The sequence below is a fragment of the Neoarius graeffei genome, chromosome 23 (genome assembly GCF_027579695.1).
Source record: "Neoarius graeffei isolate fNeoGra1 chromosome 23, fNeoGra1.pri, whole genome shotgun sequence".
In the NCBI taxonomy this organism is placed as follows: domain Eukaryota; kingdom Metazoa; phylum Chordata; class Actinopteri; order Siluriformes; family Ariidae; genus Neoarius; species Neoarius graeffei.
Genome location: NC_083591.1, coordinates 21,054,430 through 21,076,906, shown reverse-complemented (window position 1 = coordinate 21,076,906; position 22,477 = coordinate 21,054,430). Strand labels below are relative to the sequence as shown.

Here is a 22,477-nt window from a genome sequence, read left to right as displayed (position 1 = left end):
TTTTGTCAAATAAAGTATCTGTTAATTACAGTAAAGATTTTATTCTTCATCTACAGTAGAATGGTTAGACACTTTAAGCTGTTCATTTTTAATTGATTATGTTGATTTTATTTCATTAATGTTTTAATCGCATTATTAAAAGTGCACGAGTCTAGAGGACTGGTTTAAATGTTTGTTGAAATTGCACTGTTTCAGTGTGTAGGTTTGTAAGATTTTAATTGCATGTTTGAGAATTCTAACCGGTACAACTTTAATTTACTGTTAGTACTGTACAAATTCAGTACAATACAATGCACTTTTACTATTAATGCAGTACTTCTAGATTTTTTTTTTCATTTAAATAGGGGTATACTGTAATCCTTACACCACTGCTCAAAGTTTAAGAGGCTGTTTCTGTCCTGACCCTCTCCCAGAAGTTGTTTTGAGCATGTTTGTGTGTGTTAAACATTCTTGAATATCTGAGTATTATATTTCTGGAATGAATCTTGAAACTCTGTTTCAGAGGGTTGTAAGTTTTTCACTGCATATTTGAAAAGCACTATATACGGTAGATCTGTACTGCATGTACCGGTACAAAAGTCTTGGGACACCTGCAGAATCTAATGCAATTATTTCCAGTACCAGTACAACAGCTCTGCCAGCTTCTACGGTACTTTTGTTAAGCTTCTACAGTACATGCTCAATTTTTATTAACATTGTCAGAAAGGTGATAATTTGACTTTATGTTTATTACTGAAGTTGTGGTGGATGGTGCTGGTCTACCATTATAGTGCATTACCAGTATACCGTATTGACAGTGTTCCTAATATTTTGCCCCAAGTGTGCCGTATATTGGATGCAGTGTACCGTATACTATGTAACACTGTCTTTTTGTTCTTTTTATGTCAGTCATGTCAATGTTGAATTTATGGCTGCCCCATAAAGGATTGGGCAATTCAATCCACAATAGTAGTGGATTTGCTTTGATGATGCTTGTTTGTTAAACTGTTTAAAATGAAAAATAAACAGTTTAATTGCATTGTAATTTATTTGTGTGATAATGTGATAAAGATATACCGTATTAAATGATTAGAGTATTGGTTAAATTTATTTGGTAACATTTATCAAAAGAATAATGACAATGATTACCTAATTTTAATGAGTAATGTAACGTTATGCAACCAAGTAAAATTAAAATGTCAAGCACAAGAAAATAATTAAAATCTACTAAATTACTTCATACCGTAACAGCAAACACTACAGAAATATAAAATTTACTTAAAATTTTGAGTAAAATGATGTTCCTGCCTACGGTATGAAAAACAAGTAGACTTTACTTAATTTGCTTAAATAAATATAACTGAAAAGTTAGATGTAATTAAGTAAATGTTACCGTTCTTAATATCTTCACAACTGTTATGTTTTATGGTAAGTAAAATTTACTTAATGCTGGCAAGTGAGTGTTACCGGGCACTTGATATTGCAGCTTTAAATTTTACTTAAATCATTTGCGTTCAAATACTTATTGTTAATAATTAATTCAACTATTGTTGAATTAATTTTTAATTATATTGACATTGTGCTGTAACCGATTAGTAATTTCATTTCTATTAGGATTTCCCAGTGTGATTGGCAGCTGCAGCAGTGTTACGCTTCTTTCAGAAAACATATTCAAACTTGCTGTATGAGCGCATTAAAATCTTATGACTTTTTAGCTCCTGGTGAAAGTCCTCCGGGTTGAATTAACTAACTGAAATCAGCTGTTCTCAGCGTTTGATAAACCTGCTTTGTGAAACGGACAATCACTGCTCCTCCCCGTGGAAAAATGAGGGATAGCAGCTGGTTTTCACACAAGCTGCTTAGGGGCGTCACCAGTCAGGACTGCATTGACTACGTCATTGTGGGGTATAAATTATCTGCACTGACCAATCGGCAGACAGTCATGAACCAGTCAGGGGACGGCCAAGGGCCTGCTGAGGGCCAGTCACGGAAACGTGGAACAAATTCAATGGCTGCCACTGTACATTGTCTGACCTTAAATTCATAGTTTGAATTTTTTGTCGGATATTCTCAATTTTGTCATTAAAAAAATTTGTGAAGTCGTTGCTACGACTCTGTGCAGCTAGCAGACAGTCAGTTTAGCCTGCTCATCTGCTCCCTGGCCTTGGCTCTGGATCATCAGAAATTAACTAGGCCTGTTCTGAGACTATGACCTATACTGCAGGAAATGAGAGCAGCACCTTCCCAAGTGGGATGGATACCGTCCCGCCCTAACAGGCCAGCAGTGCCCTTAAAATTAGCCCAATTATCTATAAAGCCCACATTGTTTTCAGAGCACCACCTGGACAACCAGCAGTTCAGCGACCATAACCTGCTACATCGCCATGCCGCATTGGGATGGGACCAGAGCATACTACAGCATCGGACATCGCCTTCGCTAATTTAAACACTTCTACAAAGTTACTTTTCATAACCTCAGACTGACGAAGGCGTATATCATTAGCTCCTGCATGGATAACTATCTTTTAGAACCCGTGCTTGCCTAGGACCCTAAGATTACCTGCTATGTCCGGCACCCTGGCTCCCGGTATATACCTGACTAAAGCTGCTGGTGCCCCTAAAGGCTGAGCTAATTTCACGTGCCTTATGATCGAGTCCCCTATAACCAGAGCTCTTTCAGGTTTCTCAGTGGGTGCATCACTAAGGAGAGCAAACCTGTTCGACACGTGATGCGGAGAGGAGTGGTGCTCCCGTGGGCGAGCCTCAGCGGTAGCTTTGGCTCAACGCTTATGTCGCCGAGTCAACACCCATTCGCCCCGCTGTAAGGGCTCTAATGCCAGAGTTGGGGGATTACTAACTCCACCTAGGGCATCCAGACTTTCCCCTACAGAAACTACACTGTTCTCATTCTCACTGACCTTCTCTAAAGCCTGGATACATGCTTCTAACACTATAATCTTCTCTGTCAGAGAGCTAACTAATCTGCACTTATCACAAATAAAGCTATCACTAGCGACAGAGGAAGAATGATTAAACATCCTGCACTCAGCACACTGAACAGGCTCAAAGTATGCCATGATGAAAGGATTCACATACCTTAATCAAAGATCTGTTGATATTAAAGCAGATCCAATGTGGATGGCCTCTGCTTGTGGTCTTTACACAGGAGGAGAATAAAAAAAAAGCTTCCGGTCTCAGCATTCTTCCGAAAAAAGAGAGAAAAAAAACGGAAAAAGGAAAGCGAAAGTACAATAAAAAAATTGTCAATCCAATAGCTGGACATTTAGGATAGGATAAAACACTAGCTAGAATAATGGCCTGGTTCTATTGGCCAGGGATTCGAGGGGATGTCCGTCAGTGGTGTGAGGCATGTCGCGAATGCCAACTAGTAAATCCCGCAGCTACCCCAAAAGCACCGATGCGCCCTCTCCCTCTAATCGAGACCCCCTTTGAAAGAATTGCCATGGATCTCATCTGGCCATTTGATCGGTCAGCACGAGGATATAGCTTTTAGTTCTAGTGGACTATGCAATGCAATATCCAGAAGCGGTGCCTCCCTGCAATATTTCAGCACGCAGTATTGCAGAGGTACTCTTCCATGTTATCTCCTGAGTCGGGATTCCGAAAGAAATCCTGACTGACCAAGGCACTATGTTTGTCATGAACACTTTGCGAGCTGTATAGGTTATTAGCAATTAAATCCATCTGCACCAGCATCTACCACCCACAAACAGATGGCTTAGTGGAATGATTTAAACAAACTCTTAAAAATTTAATTCGAAAGTTTGTAAGTGAAGATGCACGTAACTGGGATAAATGGCTTGAGCCCCGGTTATTTGCAGTATGAGAGGTCCCGCAAGCTTCCATGGGATTTTCACCATTTGAATTATTATATGGGCAAAAGCCACGCTGCATTTTAGATGTGCTGTGGGAAAACTGGGAGGCGGGACCTTCAACAAGTGAAAACGAAATTCAGTACATTCTCAACCTGCGTGCAAAACTCCACACCCTCAAAGCCTGGCTGAACAACAGGGGCGTGCACCTTAGAGAGTTCACCCCAGGAGATAAACTGCTCATATTATTGCCCACTTCAAGCTCCAAATTAGTCGCCAAGTGGCAAGGGCCCTTTGAGGTCACAAGGCAAATTAGGGATGTCGACTATGAGGTGAGGCGAATGAAATAGGGGAGGGGCACTGCAAATATACCACCTCAACCTGCTAAAACATTGGAACAAGGGGGTCCCTGTGGCATTGGCGTTGGTAGTTCCGGAGAAGGTGGAGCTAGAGCCAGAGGTGTAAAAAAAAAAACCATACAATGCTACTCAAACTGCTCTGGTCCCCTGTGGAGACCACCTCTCACTGGTCCAACTCACAGAGGTTGCCAGGTTGCAAGAGGAAATTTCCAACATATTCTCACCCCTTCCCGGTCACACCCACGTCATAGAACACTACATTGAAACGCCCCCAGGGGTGGTGGTGTGTAGCCACCCCTACCGCTTACCTGAGAGGGTTTAAAAAAAAAAAGGTTCAGGACACACTCAAGGCCCTGCTTGAAATGGGCATAATCGAGGAGTCCCACAGTGATTGCAGCAGCCCGGTGGTCCTGGTTCCCAAGGCTGACAGGTCGGTCTGGTTCTGTGTGGATTACAGAAATGTCTATGCAGTGTCTAAATTTGATATGTATTTAATGCCTCACATTGAGGAGTTGCTTGATTGATTAGATGCTGCTCGATTTAATTCAACACTGGATTTGACAAAGGGATCTTGGCAGATCACCTGACTCCTCTATCCTGAGAGAAAACGGCCTTTTCCACATCGTTTGGATTACACCAATTTGTCATGCTTCCTTTTGGGTTATTTGGGGCTCCTGCTACGTTCTAGTGGCTCATGGACAAGGTCTTCCACCCCCACGCCACCTGGACGACATCATATATAGCAATGATTGGCTGTGGCACTTAGAATACCTTAGGGCCGTCCTAGAGTTGCTGAGGCATACAGGGCTCACAGCTAACCTGAAAAAAGTGTGCAATTGGGCAGGTGGAAGTATGGTATCTAGGTTTCCACTTGGGTCATGGGCAGGTGCGTCCCCACATTGACAAGACCGCAGCGACTGCAGCCTGCCCGAGGCCCAAGACCAAAAAGGGAATGAGGCAGTTCCTGGGGCTGGCTGGCTACTATCACAGATTCATACCTAATTATTTAGACATCACCAGCCCGCTAACTGATCTTACTAAAAAGGGAGCACCAGATCTGGTCCAGTGGACAGAGCAGTGCCAACAGGCCTTCACTAAGGTAAAAGCTGCACTGTGTGTGGGGGGGGCACTCTTGCACTCCCCAACTTCTCTCCCTTTTATTTTACAGATGGACGCATCGGGGAGAGGGCTGGGGGCCGTTCTGTCCCAGAACGTGGAGGGGAAGGAACGTTTGGTGCTGTACATCAGTTCTAAGCTCTCAATGTGTGAAAGTAAGTATAGCATCATCAAGAAGGAGTGCCTGGCCATCAAGTGGGTGGTCCTCACCCTCCAATACTGCCTACTAGGGTGCCCTTTCACCCTCTGTTCAGGGATGGCTCCCTGGCCTGAGTCAGGCAGTGGGGGTATGTGGTAGAGGGGACGTGGCCAAGCGTCGGTTTGTGAATGAAGGGTGGTGTCAGGGAAGGTGAGTGGCAAAGTCAATTAACGTTGTATCTGTGTTTTGCAGTGAAGACAGAAGGTAGAAAAGGAAGGAGAGTACGACGAGAGGGATCTCTCCCAAATCAAGCCCATACACACACACACACACACACACACACACTAGTGCATCTCAAAAAATTAGAATACTATGAAAGTTTTTTTTTTATTTAATTCAAAAAGGTAAACTTTCATATATTCTATATTCATTACATGTAAAGTGAAATATTTAAAGCCTTTTTTGTTTTAATTTTGATGAGTATGGCTTATAGCTCATGAAAATCAGAAATCCAGTATCTCAAATTATTAGAATATTCCCTAAGATCAATCAAAAAAAGGATTTACAATACAGAAATGTCCAACTTCTGAAAAGTATATTCATTTATACACTCAATACTTGGTTGGGGCTCCTTTACCATGAATTACTGTATCAATCGGGTGTGGCATGGAGGTAATCAGTCTGTGGCACTGCTGAGGTGTTATTGAAGCCCAGGTTGCTTTGATAGTGGCCTTCAGCGTATCTGTATTTTTGGGTCGGGTGTTTCTCATCTTCCTCTTGACAATACCCCATAGATTCTCTATGGGATTCAGGTCAGGCAAGTTGGCTGGCCAATCAAACACAGTAATATCATGGTCAGCAAACCATTTGGTAGTAGTTTTGGCACTGTGGGTAGGTGCTAAGTCCTGCTGGAAAAGGAAATCAGCATCTCCAAAAAGCTTGTCAGCAGATGGAAGCATGAAGTGCTCTAAAATCTCCTAGTAGATGGCTGTGTTGACTTTGGACTTGATAAAATACAGTGGACCAATACCAGCAGATGACATGGCACCCCAAATCATCACAGACTGTGGAAACTTCACACTGGGCTTCAAACACCTTGGATTCTGTGCCTCTCCACTCTTCCTCCAGACTCTAGAACCGCAATTTCCAAATTAAATGCAAAATGTACTTTCATCTGAAAAGAGGACTTTGGACCACTGAGCAACACTCCATTTCTTTCTCTCCTTAGCCCAGATAAGACACTTCTGACATTGTGTCTGGCTCAGGAGTAGCTTGATATTAGGAATGCAAAAGTTGTATCCCCTTTCTTGAAGATGTCTGTTCGTGATGGGTCTTGATACACTGACACCAGCCTCAGTCCACTCCTTGTGAAGCTCTCCCAAGTTCTTGAATCAACTTTTCTTGACAATCCTCTCAAGACTGCGGCCATCCCTGTTGCTTGTGCACCTTTTCCAGCCACCCTTTTCAGCAATGACCTTTTGTGGCTTACCCTCCTTGTGGAGGGCATCAGTAATCATCTTCTGGACAACAGTCAAGTCAGCAGTCTTCCCCATGATTGTGGTTGTGTGTACTGAACTAGACCAAGAGATACACTGTGTTCATACTGTTTTACTCAAACTCGAAATGAAATATTCTAATTTTGAGATGTTTTTTTTTTTTTGTACTGTATGCCATACTGATTAAAATTAAAATAGAAAAATGCTTGAAACATTTTAGTTTATGTGTAATGAGTCTATAATATATAACATTTTCACTTTCTTAAATAACTGATGGAAATTTTTGAACTTTTTCACAATATTCTAATTTTTTGAGATGCACTAGTATGTAGATAGATAGATAGATAGATAGATAGATAGATAGATAGATAGATAGATAGATAGATAGATAGATAGATAGTGTGTGTGTGTGTGTGTGTGTGTGTGTGTGCGCGTGTGCGCGCGTGCAGGAGAGAAAGACTGAAAAGCAATGTGAAAATAAAGGTCTGATGCACTTCAGTATTCCACCCACTTCAGGGATTTGCTACCATGTTTTCTTGCCAAAAAACTGAGCTAAGCAAGCTATAACAAATTATAGGCTGAGAAAATTCATGAAGATTATAAGATTGCAATGTTATCTTGACAGGCTCCAAGTTTCAGGAGTTTGGACAAATTTTGCATATTCCTGCTGTGCATCAGGCTTTTTTTAATGACTGATGACTCTAAAGTTATATTGCATGACCCCAGGAGTGGATCAACTAAAAATAGCTTTATGGTCAGTGAGTGAGAATTCTATGAGAGGGGTGGTGAAGTATTTGGGGGGGAAAGGGAAAGGTGAGACTGTGTATTTCTTTTTTTTCTTTTGATAGGGGTGGACACCCCAACCTTCTGGTGATATACTGGCACCTTTTTGTTTGGAATGTGAAGTATGAATTTACTAGGTGGCCAAATTCTTACACAATCCACCTTCAAAATACAGCAAACTACTGCACATGCTAATGTGGAGCTGGATCGAGTTGCAACACTTGGTTTTTGTAAATAAGTCTCATGTGAATGACCATGAAAGGGGAACAAGGTTTCACTGATTAAAAATTTTCCATGAACACAATGTTGTGACTCACATACACATGGCAGTGACAAAATGCCTGGCCACAACCAACATGATGTGATTTCAACTGTGTGCCCCCTCACATCACTGCAGATTTGTCATACATAAATTGTACATCACAGTAAGTTACCACACAGTAAAAGCAGAGCAACTGAAGGTCCCTAAAATCTACACAACAAACAAAATGAAAATTAATTACCCAGCAGTGCTAGTAGGCTTTTTTTTTTATTGTTCCTGAATTTCTTTATGTGGTTACTGAATATTATTATTAATTTCTAGATTGTCTAATTTGTTGATTACCTTAAAATAGTGCTGCACTTTGTCCTGTAGGTAGCGAGGGTTGTCCTGCAGACACTGTCTGAACATGGAGACATTCTCATTGATCTTCAGTCGCTGCACTGGGTCTCCATCATGATTCCAGCAGGACACAATATGCTAGAAAGACAATGATAATCGGGAGGTATATATATATATATATATATATATATATATATATATAGAGAGAGAGAGAGAGAGAGAGAGAGAGAGAGAGTGATTCCACGCTTATGGGTACTGAAATGGGGACATGAACTTATTTTTTAAAATTCACCTAGAACCATTTCTTTTTTTACCATCAGGTCACAAAACATGTAATCTTTAATGAATGATATGTTAAAAGATAACTTTAATTTTCTGAGATGTAATAAAAACATATTTATATGCCAAAGTCAGAACGTAACAGAAGTGTTGTGGACATATATATTCTCAATTTTAACAATGTAGAATTACTTTTTGAAACATAGGAAGGTGATGTTTTAGCAAATATAATTAATAAACATGTGTAGTAGAATAAACATACACATTCTTTCAATAAGATTAACATGGTATATAGCTAGATTGTAATTAATTTGTAACAGATGCGAGATGGACAATCGTAACAGAAGTAATGTAACAGACATCATTTTGGAACTCATAGGCTTGACTTTGGCATATAAATATGTTTTTATTACATCTCAGAAAATTAAAGTTATCTTTTAACATATCATTCATTAAAGATTACATGTTTTGTGACCTGATGGTAAAAAAATAAATGGTTTTAGGTGAATTTTTAAAAATAAGTTCATGTCCCCATTTCAGTACCCATAAGCATGGAATCACTCATATATATATATATATATATATATATATATATATATATATATATATATATATATATGCACACACACACATGTATGTGTGTGTGTATAGATATATATATATATATATATATATATATATATATATATATATATATATATATATATATATACATACACACACACACAATGGATGGATGGACAGCACTCACAAATTTCTCAGAATAAACCAAAACACACTGTGCTTGTCCAGTGTGTGCAGCCTGCGCGCTTGGACACACACACACCTTAACACATTGTCTTTTCTCCCCTCTGGACCATAAAAAGCATATAAAAAAATATACACATTTTATGTAAACAGTTAGAATGCAGTAACATAAGTTGATTCTATACATAAGTGCACTTTATCATTCAAGATCAATTCAAAACCTTATTGCTAACTTTCAAGTGCATCCATGGCATTGCCCCCACTTACCTTATGGAACTTATTTGCAAACGTTGTAACAAGGAAACTAGAGCTAACAAGAAGAACTACCTCAAAGCTCTGAATGTAAAGAGGATGACATTTGGTGGTCAAAGTTTAGTTAATAATAATAATAATAATAATAATAATAATAATTACATTTGTATAGCGCTTTTCTCAAACTCAAGGTCGCTTTACATAGGTCAAAGAAAACAACATACAAAAAACCGAGTTGCTAAAGAGTGGTGAGTTTATGCACTGGTGGAGAAACGTTCATGAAACAAAGATTTTGAGATGAGATTTGAAGAAAGGAAGAGAAGAGCAGTCATAGAGGGGTTGAGGATGGGAATTCCAGAGCTTGGGGGCTGTGGCACTGAAGGACCTGCCACCCAGGGTAGAGTATAAGGGGTCAGAAGATCACAGATGTAAGAAGGAGCAAGGTTATGAAAAGCTTTGAAGGTGAGTAGTATGATTTTATATTTAATTCTGAACAGAACAGGTAGCCAGTGAAGCTGAGAAAGAATGGGGGTGATATGAGCAGATTGATCGATATGGGTGAAGAATCTTGCAGCAGAGTTCTGAATGTATTGTAGTCTTTGAAGGGATTTAGTAGGGAGGCCAGTAAGAAGGGAGTTACAATAATCTAAGCGGAACATAATGAAGGAGTGGACAAAGTTTGGGCATCACTAGTGGAAAGAAAGGGGCGAATGTTTCGGAGGTGGAAGAAAGCAGTCTTGGTGAGGGATTTAATGTGGAGATCAAAGTTGAGTGAGGGATCAAGCAATATTCCAAGGTTTCTAACAGGTGAAGATTTAACAAGTGCACCATCGATGTTAAGACTGAAACTGGAGGATTTGGACAATGAAGATTTGGGGCCGATAAGGATGATTTCTGTTTCATCTGTGTTAAGTTTTAGAAAATTATTATGCATCCGCAACTTTAGGTCTGATAGATAGTCACTGAGGGAACTTGGAGGGGAGTCAGTACGGGAGGATGTAGTGAGATATACTAGTGCATCTCAAAAAATTAGAATATTGTGAAAAAGTTCAATATTTTCCATCAGTTATTTAAAAAAGTGAAAATGACACATAAACTAAAATGTTTCAAGCATTTTTCTATTTTAATTTTAATCAGTATAGCATACAGTACAAAAACATAAAAAAAACATCTCAAAATATTAGAGTTTGAGTAAAACAGTATGAACACAGTGTATCTCTCGGTCTAGTTCAGTACACACAACCACAATCATGGGGAAGACTGCTGACTTGACTGTTGTCCAGAAGATGATCACTGATGCCCTCCACAAGGAAGGTAAGCCACAAAAGGTCATTGCTGAAAAGGGTGGCTGGAAAAGGTGCACAAGCAACAGGGATGGCCGCAGTCTTGAGAGGATTGTCAAGAAAAGTTGATTCAAGAACTTGGGAGAGCTTCACAAGGAGTGGACTGAGGCTGGTGTCAGTGTATCAAGACCCATCACGAACAGACATCTTCAAGAAAGGGGATACAACTTTTGCATTCCTAATATCAAGCTACTCCCGAGCCAGAGACAATGTCAAAAGTGTCTTATCTGGGCTAAGGAGAGAAAGAAATGGACTGTTGCTCAGTGGTCCAAAGTCCTCTTTTCAGATGAGAGTACATTTTGCATTTAATTTGGAAATCACGGTTCTAGAGTCCGGAGGAAGAGTGGAGAGGCACAGAATCCAAGGTGTTTGAAGCCCAGTGTGAAGTTTCCACAGTCTGTGATGATTTGGGGTGCCATGTCATCTGCTGGTATTGGTCCACTGTATTTTATCAAGTCCAAAGTCAACACAGCCATCTACCAGGAGATTTTAGAGCACTTCATGCTTCCATCTGCTGACGAGCTTTTTGGAGATGCTGATTTCCTTTTCCAGCAGGACCCACAGTGCCAAAACTACTACCAAATGGTTTGCTGAACATATTACTGTGTTTGATTGGCCAGCCAACTTGCCTGACCTGAACCCCATAGAGAATCTATGGGGTATTGTCAAGAGGAAGATGAGAAACACCCGACCCAAAAATACAGATACGCTAAAGGTCATTATCAAAGCAACCTGGGCTTCAATAACACCTCAGCAGTGCCACAGACTGATCACCTCCATGCCACACCGCATTGATACAGTAATTCATGGTAAAGGAGCCCCAATCAAGTATTGAGTGTATAAATGAATATACTTTTCAGAAGTTGGACATTTCTGTATTGTAAATCCTTTTTTTGGTTGATCTTAGGGAATATTCTAATAATTTGAGATACTGGATTTCTGATTTTCATGAGCTATAAGCCATAATCATCAAAATTAAAACAAAAAAGGCTTTAAATATTTCACTTTACATGTAATGAATATAGAATATATGAAAGTTTACCTTTTTGAATTAAATTATGAAAAAAAAGGAACTTTTTCATGGTATTCTAATTTTTTGAGATGCACTAGTAATTGGATGTCATCAGCGTAGCAATGGAAGTTAAGACCATAGTTACAAATAATTTGGCCAAGGGGCAGGATGAACAGTATATAAGGAAAAGGAGGGGCCCAAAACAGACCCCTGGAGGACACTACAAGTAATAGGGGACATGGAGGACTTATGTAGACCCAGTGTGACAAACTCATCTGTTGGTGACGTAGGACCGAAACCAGTGGAGGGCTATGTCTGTGATACCAATATCTGACAGACAGGAGATGAGTGTGTCATGATTGATGGTGTCAAATGCAGCAGATAAAGTCAAGGAGAATGAGAATGTTAAGAGAACCACTATCAGCAGACAGGAGGAGGTCATTTACTACTCGCAAGAGAGCAGTCTCTGTACTGTGATATGTGCGGAAACCAGATTGAAAGGGTTCATAGAGTGTTTTCAATGAGAAAGGAATGAAGTTGGGAAGCAACCACTCTTTCCAGTATTTTTGCTAAAAAGGGGAGGTTGGAGATCAGTCGATAATTAGACAGAGAGGTTGGATTTAAATCAGGCTTCTTTAAAATGAGAATAACTGCAGCCGTTTTGAGTGCAGTGGGAACAGCACCAGAGTTGAGGCATGAATTAACCAACAATGCAATTGGTTCACAGATGATTGTGGAGCATGCCTTGAGTACAGGAGTAGGGGCATGGTCAAGCTGACATGAGGAGGAATTAGAATTAAAGCCGCAAGCGGCCTTGACGGGCCCTCGCGCCAGCGGCCAAGGGGGGCGGGGGCATGCGTCCCTGTGAAATACCTTCCACAGCTTCTTCGGCAAGAGACATTACCACAAGGTAGTGGTGTGAAGGAAAAGCATTATGGAATGATTTACCAAAAACCCGTGTTGGAGCAATAGCGTTGGCCAAAAACAGCGCCCCCCATGGACGAAAATTCCCAAAATGTGGTATACATGACATGGGAGGTAGTAAGAGGGTGGCCGTGAAGTTTGACCAAATTTGAGGAAAGATTGGATTTTTAGCCCAAAAATAGCGCCCCCAGTGGTGAAATATCACAGAAATTGGGTAACATGTCAGAAGCCCAATGAGTGATTTGCGTGTGAAGTATGAGCAGTTTTGAACAATTACAAGATTTGTTATGAATTTTTAAGCATGTAAAATTTTGCAGTGAAAATTGATTGACGTATAACTTCTGAACGGTTTATGCTACGTGAAACGTATTTAGAAACTTTTGTCAGCCATGTCTGTAGATCATGTGTATAAATTTTGGTGACATTCCTATGAACGGTCTAGGAGGAGTTGCGCCGTGTTCGTGGCCATGCATTTCGCACAAAAGTGAAATTACCTCACTTCCTGTTGGGCGTGGCTAATGCATTGGCATTACATTTTTGTCCGGCTTAGTGAGATACATATGCGTACCAAAAGGCATGCCACTACTACAAACTACATGGCAACCAGGCACCTTAATGCGGGAGGCCAAAATCACAACGAGTTAGGGGGCGCTATAGAGGCCCTGAGGCCCGCCTGGATCTGTGCTTCTGGTTCCCAGTAGCGGTGGCAGTCTAAGAAAAAGGAGCCAAATTTCGTGCGTTGTTGACCATGGCAAGCGCCCCAATAAGGGTCTTGTAAAGAGTTTGCTTGGCAAGTTTGACAGATCAGAAGCTGCAATATCATTTGTGCCATAACCAGCACCCCCAGGGGCGAAAGTGCACAAAATTTGGTGTAGATGTCAGGTGAGCTATGAAGAGTTTGGTTATGAAGTTTGATGACAATTGAGTAAATAGAAGATGAGATATAGATTTTTGAAGAATAAATTTTTTGGTTTTTCCCATGTCAGAAGGTGGCGCTATGCTGTACATGAGCGATTATGAGTTGGAAAAATAAGTGTCTACAACAGCAACGTACTATCACAAGGTAGTGGTGTGAAGGAAAAGCATTATGGAATTATTTACCAAAAACCCGTTTTGGAGCAAATGCGTCGGCCAAAAACAGCGCCCCCCATGGACGAAAATTTCCAAAATGTGGTATACATGACATGGGAGGTAGTAAGAGGGTGGCCGTGAAGTTTGACCAAATTTGAGGAAAGATTGGAATTTTTGCCCAAAAATAGCGCCCCCAGTGGCGACATATCACAGAAATTGGGTAACATGTCAGAAGCCCAATGAGTGATTTGCGTGTGAAGTATGAGCAGTTTTGAGCAATCAGAAGATTTGTTATGAATTTTTAAGCATGTAAAATTTTGCATCGAAAATTGATTGACGTATAACTTCTGAACGGTTTATCCTACGTGAAACGTATTTAGTAACTTTTGTCAGCCATGTCTCTAGATGATGTGTATCAATTTTGGTGACATTGCTATGAACGGTCTAGGAGGAGTTGCGCCGTCTTCGTGGCCATGCATTTCGCACAAAAGTGAAATTACCTCACTTCCTGTTGGGCGTGGCTAATGCATTGGCATTACATTTTTGTCCGGCTTAGTGAGATACATATGCGTACCAAATGGCATGCCACTACTACAAACTACATGGCACCCAGGCACCTTAATGCGGGAGGCCAAAATCACAACGACTTAGGGGGCGCTATAGAGGCCCGGAGCCCCGGCCAAGTTTGGGCTTCTGGTTCTGAGTAGCGGTGGCAATTCTCGGAACTGGTGCCAAATTTCGTGCGTTTTCGCCCATGGCAAGCGCCCCGAAAATGGCCCAACAGCGGAGAAAAATAAAGAAGAAGAAGAAGACGGAAGAAGAAAAAGAAGAAGAAGAAGAAGACGGAAGAAGAATAATATAATAGTGAACTCTTACAAGAACAATAGGGCCTTCGCCCATAGGGCTCGGGCCCTAATTAGCGATGATATTAGATACCGAAAGGGAGTCAACAGTTGTGAAATGGGTGAGTTTAGGGCCCAGAGGAGAATAGGGGGAGAGAAATAGAGCAGTAGGTTGAAAGCATTGGTAAATTTGGTTAATTTTGTCTTCAAAGAAATTTAAGAAAGCCTGACACTGTTCAGCTGTCTTGGGGCAAGCTGCCACAGGAGGTTTGAGAAGTTTATTAACAGTCCTAAAGAATGTTTTCGGCCTAGACTTAGATCTACTTATGATTAATGAGTAGTAGTTAGAATGGGCAGCATTTAAGGCATCCCTATACTTATGAATGTGCTCAGTGTAGAGCAACGAGTCGACAGTAAGACCGGTTTTCTTATGCAAGCACTTAAGATGTTGGCCAGTGGCCTTCATTACTCTGAGCTCAGGGGTGAACCAGGGACAGGTGTGGGTGGCAGGGACAAGCCTATTCTTTACAGGGGTTAAGTCATCCAACAAGCTAGAAACAGTGTCATTGTAAATGGCAACCAGACTGTCAAGGGAGGAGAGCTCATCATGTAGGTCACACGGGTGATGCCTGTATCGAAGCAGCAAAGAGGTTGTGTTTAATAGATCTAATATTCCGATAGGTGACAGGCAGGAGGAGGAATGGTAGTATGGAAGCTGCATACAATGAGCTTATGATCAGAGATACCAGAGACAGAGATGTCATTTAGATCAGTGGAACAAAGCAGGTCAAGAGTGTGACTGCTGAGAGTTACTCATTGCCAATATTGTGTAATGAACTACCAAAAGTGCTTCATTTTGTAAGTGACTTTGAGTGATTTAAGAAACACAAAGACACATTTATTGAAAAAAAAAGTTATAATTACTCATTGGCAACAACATTATTGTATGTGTCTTTCTGAAAGTTTTTTTATCTATGTTTTTGAAATTTTGTATAATATACAGCTTTATTATTACTTTTTTCAAAGAACATTTTTAAGATATGTACGCGTGTGTGTGTGTGTGTGTGTGTGTGTGTGTGTGTGTGTGTGTGTGTAATATATACTAGTGCATCTCAAAAAATTAGAATACCATGAAAAAGTTCCTTTTTTCATAATTTAATTCAAAAAGGTAAACTTTCATATATTCTATATTCATTACATGTAAAGTGAAATAATTAAAGCCTTTTTTGTTTTAATTTTGATGAGTATGGCTTATAGCTCATGAAAATCAGAAATCCAGTATCTCAAATTATTAGAATATTCCCTAAGATCAATCAAAAAAAGGATTTACAATACAGAAATGTCCAACTTCTGAAAAGTATATTCATTTATACACTCAATACTTGGTTGGGGCTCCTTTACCATGAATTACTGTATCAATGTGGTGTGGCATGGAGGTGATCAGTCTGTGGCACTGCTGAGGTGTTATTGAAGCCCAGGCTGCTTTGATAGTGGCCTTCAGCGTATCTGTATTTTTGGGTCGGGTGTTTCTCATTCAGGTCAGGCAAGTTGGCTGGCCAATCAAACACAGTAATATCATGTTCAGCAAACCATTTGGTAGTAGTTTTGGCACTGTGGGTAGGTGCTAAGTCCTGCTGGAAAAGGAAATCAGCATCTCCAAAAAGCTCGTCAGCAGATGGAAGCATGAAGTGCTCTAAAATCTCCTGGTAGATGGCTGTGTTGACTTTGGACTTGATAAAATACAGTGGACCAATACCAGCAGATGACATGGCACCCCAAATCATCACAGACTGTGGAAACTTCACACTGGGCTTCAAACACCTTGGATTCTGTGCCTCTCCACTCTTCCTCCGGACTCTAGAACCGTGATTTCCAAATTAAATGCAAAATGTACTCTCATCTGAAAAGAGGACTTTGGACCACTGAGCAACAGTCCATTTCTTTCTCTCCTTAGCCCAGATAAGACACTTTTGACATTGTCTCTGGCTCGGGAGTAGCTTGATATTAGGAATGCAAAAGTTGTATCCCCTTTCTTGAAGATGTCTGTTCGTGATGGGTCTTGATACACTGACACCAGCCTCAGTCCACTCCTTGTGAAGCTCTCCCAAGTTCTTGAATCAACTTTTCTTGACAATCCTCTCAAGACTGCGGCCATCCCTGTTGCTTGTGCACCTTTTCCAGCCACCCTTTTCAGCAATGACCTTTTGTGGCTTACCTTCCTTGTGGAGGGCATCAGTGATCATCTTCTGGACAACAGTCAAGTCAGCAGTCTTCCCCATGATTGTGGTTGTGTGTACTGAACTAGACCGAGAGATACACTGTGTTCATACTGTTTTACTCAAACTTGAAATGAAATATTCTAATATTTTGAGATGTTTTTTTTTTGTTTTTGTACTGTATGCCATACTGATTAAAATTAAAATAGAAAAATGCTTGAAGCATTTTAGTTTATGTGTAATGAGTCTATAATATATAACATTTTCACTTTCTTAAATAACTGATGGAAAACATTGAACTTTTTCACAATATTCTAATTTTTTGAGATGCACTAGTACATATTATATGTACATATATACACTTGTGTTCAAAATAATAGCAGTCCAACACGACTAACCAGATCAATCACTGTTTTTGGTGGAAATTATATTACTACATGGCAAATAATTTACCAGTAGGTGTAGTAGAGTCATAGAAAACCAACAGACCCAACATTCATGATATGCATGCTCCTGAGTCTGTGTAATCGAATAATTAAGTGAAAGGGACGTGTTCAAAATAATAGCAGTGTGGAGTTTAATTAGTGAGATCATTCATTCTGTGAAAAAACAGATGTCAGTCAGGTGGCCCTAATTTAAGGATGAAGCCAGCACATGTTGTACATCCATTTCTCTCTGAAAACCTGAGAAACATGGGTCATTCCAGACATTGTTCAGAAGAACAGCGTGCTTTGATTAAAATGTTGATTGGAGAGGTAAAACGTATACTGTAAAGAAGTGCAGAAAATGATGGGCTGCTCAGCTAAAATGATCTCCAGTGCTTTAAAATGGACAGCAAAGCCAGAGAGACGTGGAAGAAAACAGAAGACTACCATTCGAATGGATCGAAGAATAGCCAGAATGGCAAAGACTCAGCCAATGATCAGCTGCAGGGTGATCAAAGACGGTCTGCAGTTACCTGTGAGTACTGTGACAATTAGGCTACGTTTACATTAGACCGTATCTGTCTCGTTTTCTTCGCGGATGCACTGTCCGTTTACATTAAACCACCTGGAAAAGCCGGGAAACGGGAATCCGCCAGCGTCCACGTATTCAATCTAGATCGTATCTGGTCCGGTGCTGTGTAAACACTGAGATACGCGAATACGCTGTGCTGAGCTCTAGCTGGCGTCCTCATTGGACAACGTCACTGTGACATCCACCTTCCTGATTCGCTGCCGTTGGTCATGTGACGCGACTGCTGAAAAACGGCGCGGACTTCCGCCTTGTATCACCTTTCATTAAAGAGTATAAAAGTATGAAAATACTGCAAATACTGATGCAAATACTGCCCTTTGTGTAGTTATGATTGTCTTTAGGCTTGCCATCCTTCCACTTGCAAGTAGTAAGTGATATGCGCTGGGATCACACACACAGCGGCTCAGTCCCGAATCACGGCTTGTGCACTTCACTCGCGCGCTGTGTGAGCTGCGCAGGGCCGGAGTGCGCACCCTCCAGAGGGCACTCGCTGTTCAGGGCGGAGTGATTTGGAGCGCAGGATGCCTGCGGAGCCGAGCGTATCCGTGTATTGGTGTTGCTGTGTGCACGGCTAACGGTTTTAGTGTAAACGCGAATCGTTTTAAGAACGTTAATCTGATGATCCGCTGATTCGACGTAATGTAAACGTAGCCTTAGAAGATGCCTGTGTGAAGCTAATCTATCGGCAAGAAGCTCCCGCAAAGTTCCACTGTTAAAAAAAAGACGTGCTGAAGAGGATACAATTTGCCAAAGAACACATCGACTGGCCTAAAGAGAAATGGAAAAACATTTTGTGGACTGATGAAAGTAAAATTGTTCTTTTTGGGTCCAAGAGCCGCAGACAGTTTTTCAGACGACCCCCAAACACTGATTTCAAGCCATAGTACACTCTGAAGACAGTGAAGCATGGTGGTGCAAGCATCATGATATGGGAATGTTTCTCTTACTATGATGTTGGGCCCATTTATCGCATACCAGGGATCATGGATCAGTTTGCATATATCAAAATACTTGAGGAGGTCATGTTGCCTTATGCTGAAGAGGAAATGCCCTTGAAATGGGTGTTTCAACAAGATAACGATCCCAAACACACCAGTAAGCGAGCAGCATCAGGGTTCAAGACCAACAAAATGAAAGTTATGGAGTGGCCAGCCCAATCCCCGGACCTTAATCCGATAGAAAACTTGTGGGGTGACATCAAAAATGCTGTTTCTGAGGCAAAACCAAGAAATGCAGAGGAACTGTGGAATGTTGTCAAATCATCCTGGGCTGGAATACCTGTTCACAGGTGCCAGAAGTTATCAGAAACAGTGGTTATACAACTAAATATTAGTTTAGTGATTCACAGGAATACTAAATCCTTAAGATTTTTTCAGTTTATACAGTAAATATTTGGAGTTTGTAATGAAAAATGCAGACACTGCTATTTTTTTGAACAGCCCAATGTTCATTTTTCTTCATTTTCTGTAAAGTAATTAAAATATTGATACATTTTTCTTCATGTTTTGATGTAGAATATAATGTGCATTGTTCCCAATGCATGGAAATAAAAACTATTATAAGGATTTTGAGCTTTACTCACATTTTTAAACACACTGCTATTATTTTGAACACAACTGTACATAATATATAATATATACATCATAATACACACACACATACTTGTATAACATCTTATAACTTGTATATCATTCTTCGAAAAATACCGGGAGGCAGGGTGCCAGACATAGCAGGTAATCTGAGGGTCCTTGGCAAGCACAGGTTTTCCATAGTTATCCACATAGGAGCTAATGATATATACCTTTGTCAGTCTGAGGTTACTAAGAGTACTTTGTAGAGGTGTTTAAATTAGCAAAATCGATGTCCAGTGCTGTAGTATGTTCTGGCCCCATCCCAATGCAGTGTGGCAATGTAGCTTACAGCAGATTATGGTCACTGAACTGCTGGTTGTCCAGGTGGCTCAGGTGGATAAGGCGCCATACCATAAATCCGGGGACCCGGGTTCGATTCCGGCCTGAGGTCATTTCCCGATCCCTCCCCGTCTCTCTCTCCTGCTCATTTCCTGTCGCTACACTGTCCTATCCAATAAAGGTGCAAAAAGCCCCCCCCCCAAAAAAAAGACTAAACTTCAGACAGAAAGGCCCACAAACAAACAGCAACTGAAAACCGCTGCAGTAAAGGCCTGGCAGAGCATTAAAAAGGAGGAAACACAGCGTCTGGTGATGTCCATGAGTTCAAGACTTCAGGCAGTCATTGCCAACAAAGGGTTTTCAACCAAGTATTAGAAATGAACATTTTATTTACAATTACTTAATTTGTCCAATTACTTTTGAGCCCCTGAAATGAAGGGATTGTGGTTAAAAAATGCTTTAGTTCCTCACATTTTTATGCAATCATTTTTGTTCAACCCACTGAATTAAAGCTGAAAGTCTGAACTTCAACTGCATCTGAATTGTTTTGTTCAAAATTCATTGTGGTAATGTACAGAACCAAAATTAGAAAAATGTTGTCTCTGTCCAAATATTTATGGACCTAACTGTGTGTGTGTGTGTGTGTGTGTGTGTGTGTGTGCGCGCGCACGTTTTTCATCACATACTATGTGGTTGCATGTCACTTACGGAGACAAGAGACAAGCCAAAGTTGGTAGATTGGTGTTTCATCGTAATTTCAATCTTGTGCAGTAATGCCTCAATCTGCTCCTCTTCAAACCCGGCCCTGTAATCATTCACAACCAAATAATTAGCACTAACTAAAAATGTTGTTGTTAATAATAATAATAATAATAATAATAATGTTCAATTTATACAGTGCCTCTCTCAATACCCAAAATCGCTTTACAATTATACAGAAAGGGAGGGGGAGGGGGAAAAAAAGGCCACCAAATAAAGGTCAGGATGTCATTCCAATGGTGTAGCAGCCACAGACCCACCAAAAGGCGCACGAAAACACCGCCTGCACAGCCTCTGCGATGCCACCGGGCAACACCCTGCCATGGATCCACAAAGCGAGCACAGAAGCATCGCCACACAGAGCGCTGGCATGTCCCAAACTGCCTGCACAGCTGCCGCAACGCCACCAAGCAACATCGCTTGGAACACTGCGCCAAGCACAAAAATACTGCCGCACAGAGCGCTGGACAACTCTGATATGAAAATGAGCAACAAGCTCACTGCAGTCTATAGTGAGGAGCACAGGCATCAACCCATGGCGAACCAAGGCCTGGAGGGAAGTGATGCCCAAAACTGGGTCCAGAGATACACTACAACTGGCAGACAAAACCCTCAAACAAAAACCAAACATCAAACTACACAAAAAAGAAAAACAAAAAATAAAATAAAAAGCTCCGGTGAGAAGTGGCACCCAGAATGCACACAGGATACTCTCAACTGGAAACGGAAAACTGTCGTGTTTAATATTTACATTAACAGACTAAGAGAGTCATAAAACTTGAATACAAGCATAAACTTGCACAGCTGCATAAAGCTGCTGTAAGTTATTTTTCAAGACACTTTACATCCTAGCATGTGCCTGGGTAGTCAATACAAGGTTACACTATTTCAGGTTGTAAAGTATGAGGTCTATTAAATAGGTGAAGCTTATTGTAGGTACCATATATCCAAAGATTTTGTGCTCTCTTACGTTACTGTACTTTTACAGTTACTGAAAGTACTTAACACCAAATATGTTACATCAGTAAACTCACAAAAGGACCTGTGGGCCTTCATTGCACTGACTCTCAGGCTGAATGTTACATAATGTGGCTGAAAAGAGAAGGCTCACACCTCTGGTCTGACATGATTCTGCTGTTTCATACGTAGAGGTGCAGCCATGTGTATTCAAGCTCAGCATGAATACACATATGGTTATGCAAGCTCTGAGGCTTGTACTTCTCCAAATTTTGTCCAATCACCACAAAATTTGGATCACATCATTGCAAGACCAAAACTTGTTTCTCAAATTTTTGATAGCAGGAGGGTTCATCTATAACTTGCAAACACATATGATAACCAATGACTGACAGACAATGGTACTGCCATCAATTTCCAAACAAGTGCTGATGATCCCAATGAATTCTGTTGTTCACACTCTCACTAAGGGGCAGGGCAATAAAATGTGTGGCCCCTTAATCACTGCTTGCAACAATCCCATTCTCATCTCATTATCTCTAGCCGCTTTATCCTGTTCGACAGGGTCGCAGGCAAGCTGGAGCCTATCCCAGCTGACTACGGGCGAAAGGTGGGGTACACCTTGGACAAGTCGCCAGGTCATCACAGGGCTGACACATAGACACAGACAAGCATTCACACTCACATTCACACCTACGGTCAATTTAGAGCCACCAGTTAACCTAACCTGCATGTCTTTGGACTGTGGGGGAAACCGGAGCACCCGGAGGAAACCCACGCGGACACAGGGAGAACATGCAAACTCCGCACAGAAAGGCCCTCGCCGGCCACGGGGCTCGAAC

At 41.0% G+C, this 22,477-nt stretch overlaps 1 protein-coding gene across 9 annotated transcripts in view; it reads right to left on the bottom strand.

The window, feature by feature from the left end:
- Positions 1-22,477, bottom strand: part of pitrm1 (pitrilysin metallopeptidase 1) — a 333,676-nt gene that overhangs the window by 95,260 nt on the left and 215,939 nt on the right. For all 9 annotated transcript variants that reach the window (XM_060905918.1, XM_060905920.1, XM_060905919.1 and 6 more), the window contains 2 exons: positions 20,628-20,724; positions 8,310-8,444 (listed from right to left, as the gene is read on the bottom strand). In XM_060905918.1, coding sequence (XP_060761901.1) covers positions 8,310-8,444; positions 20,628-20,724 — 232 coding nt within the window. The remainder of the gene's footprint in view (positions 1-8,309; positions 8,445-20,627; positions 20,725-22,477) is intronic.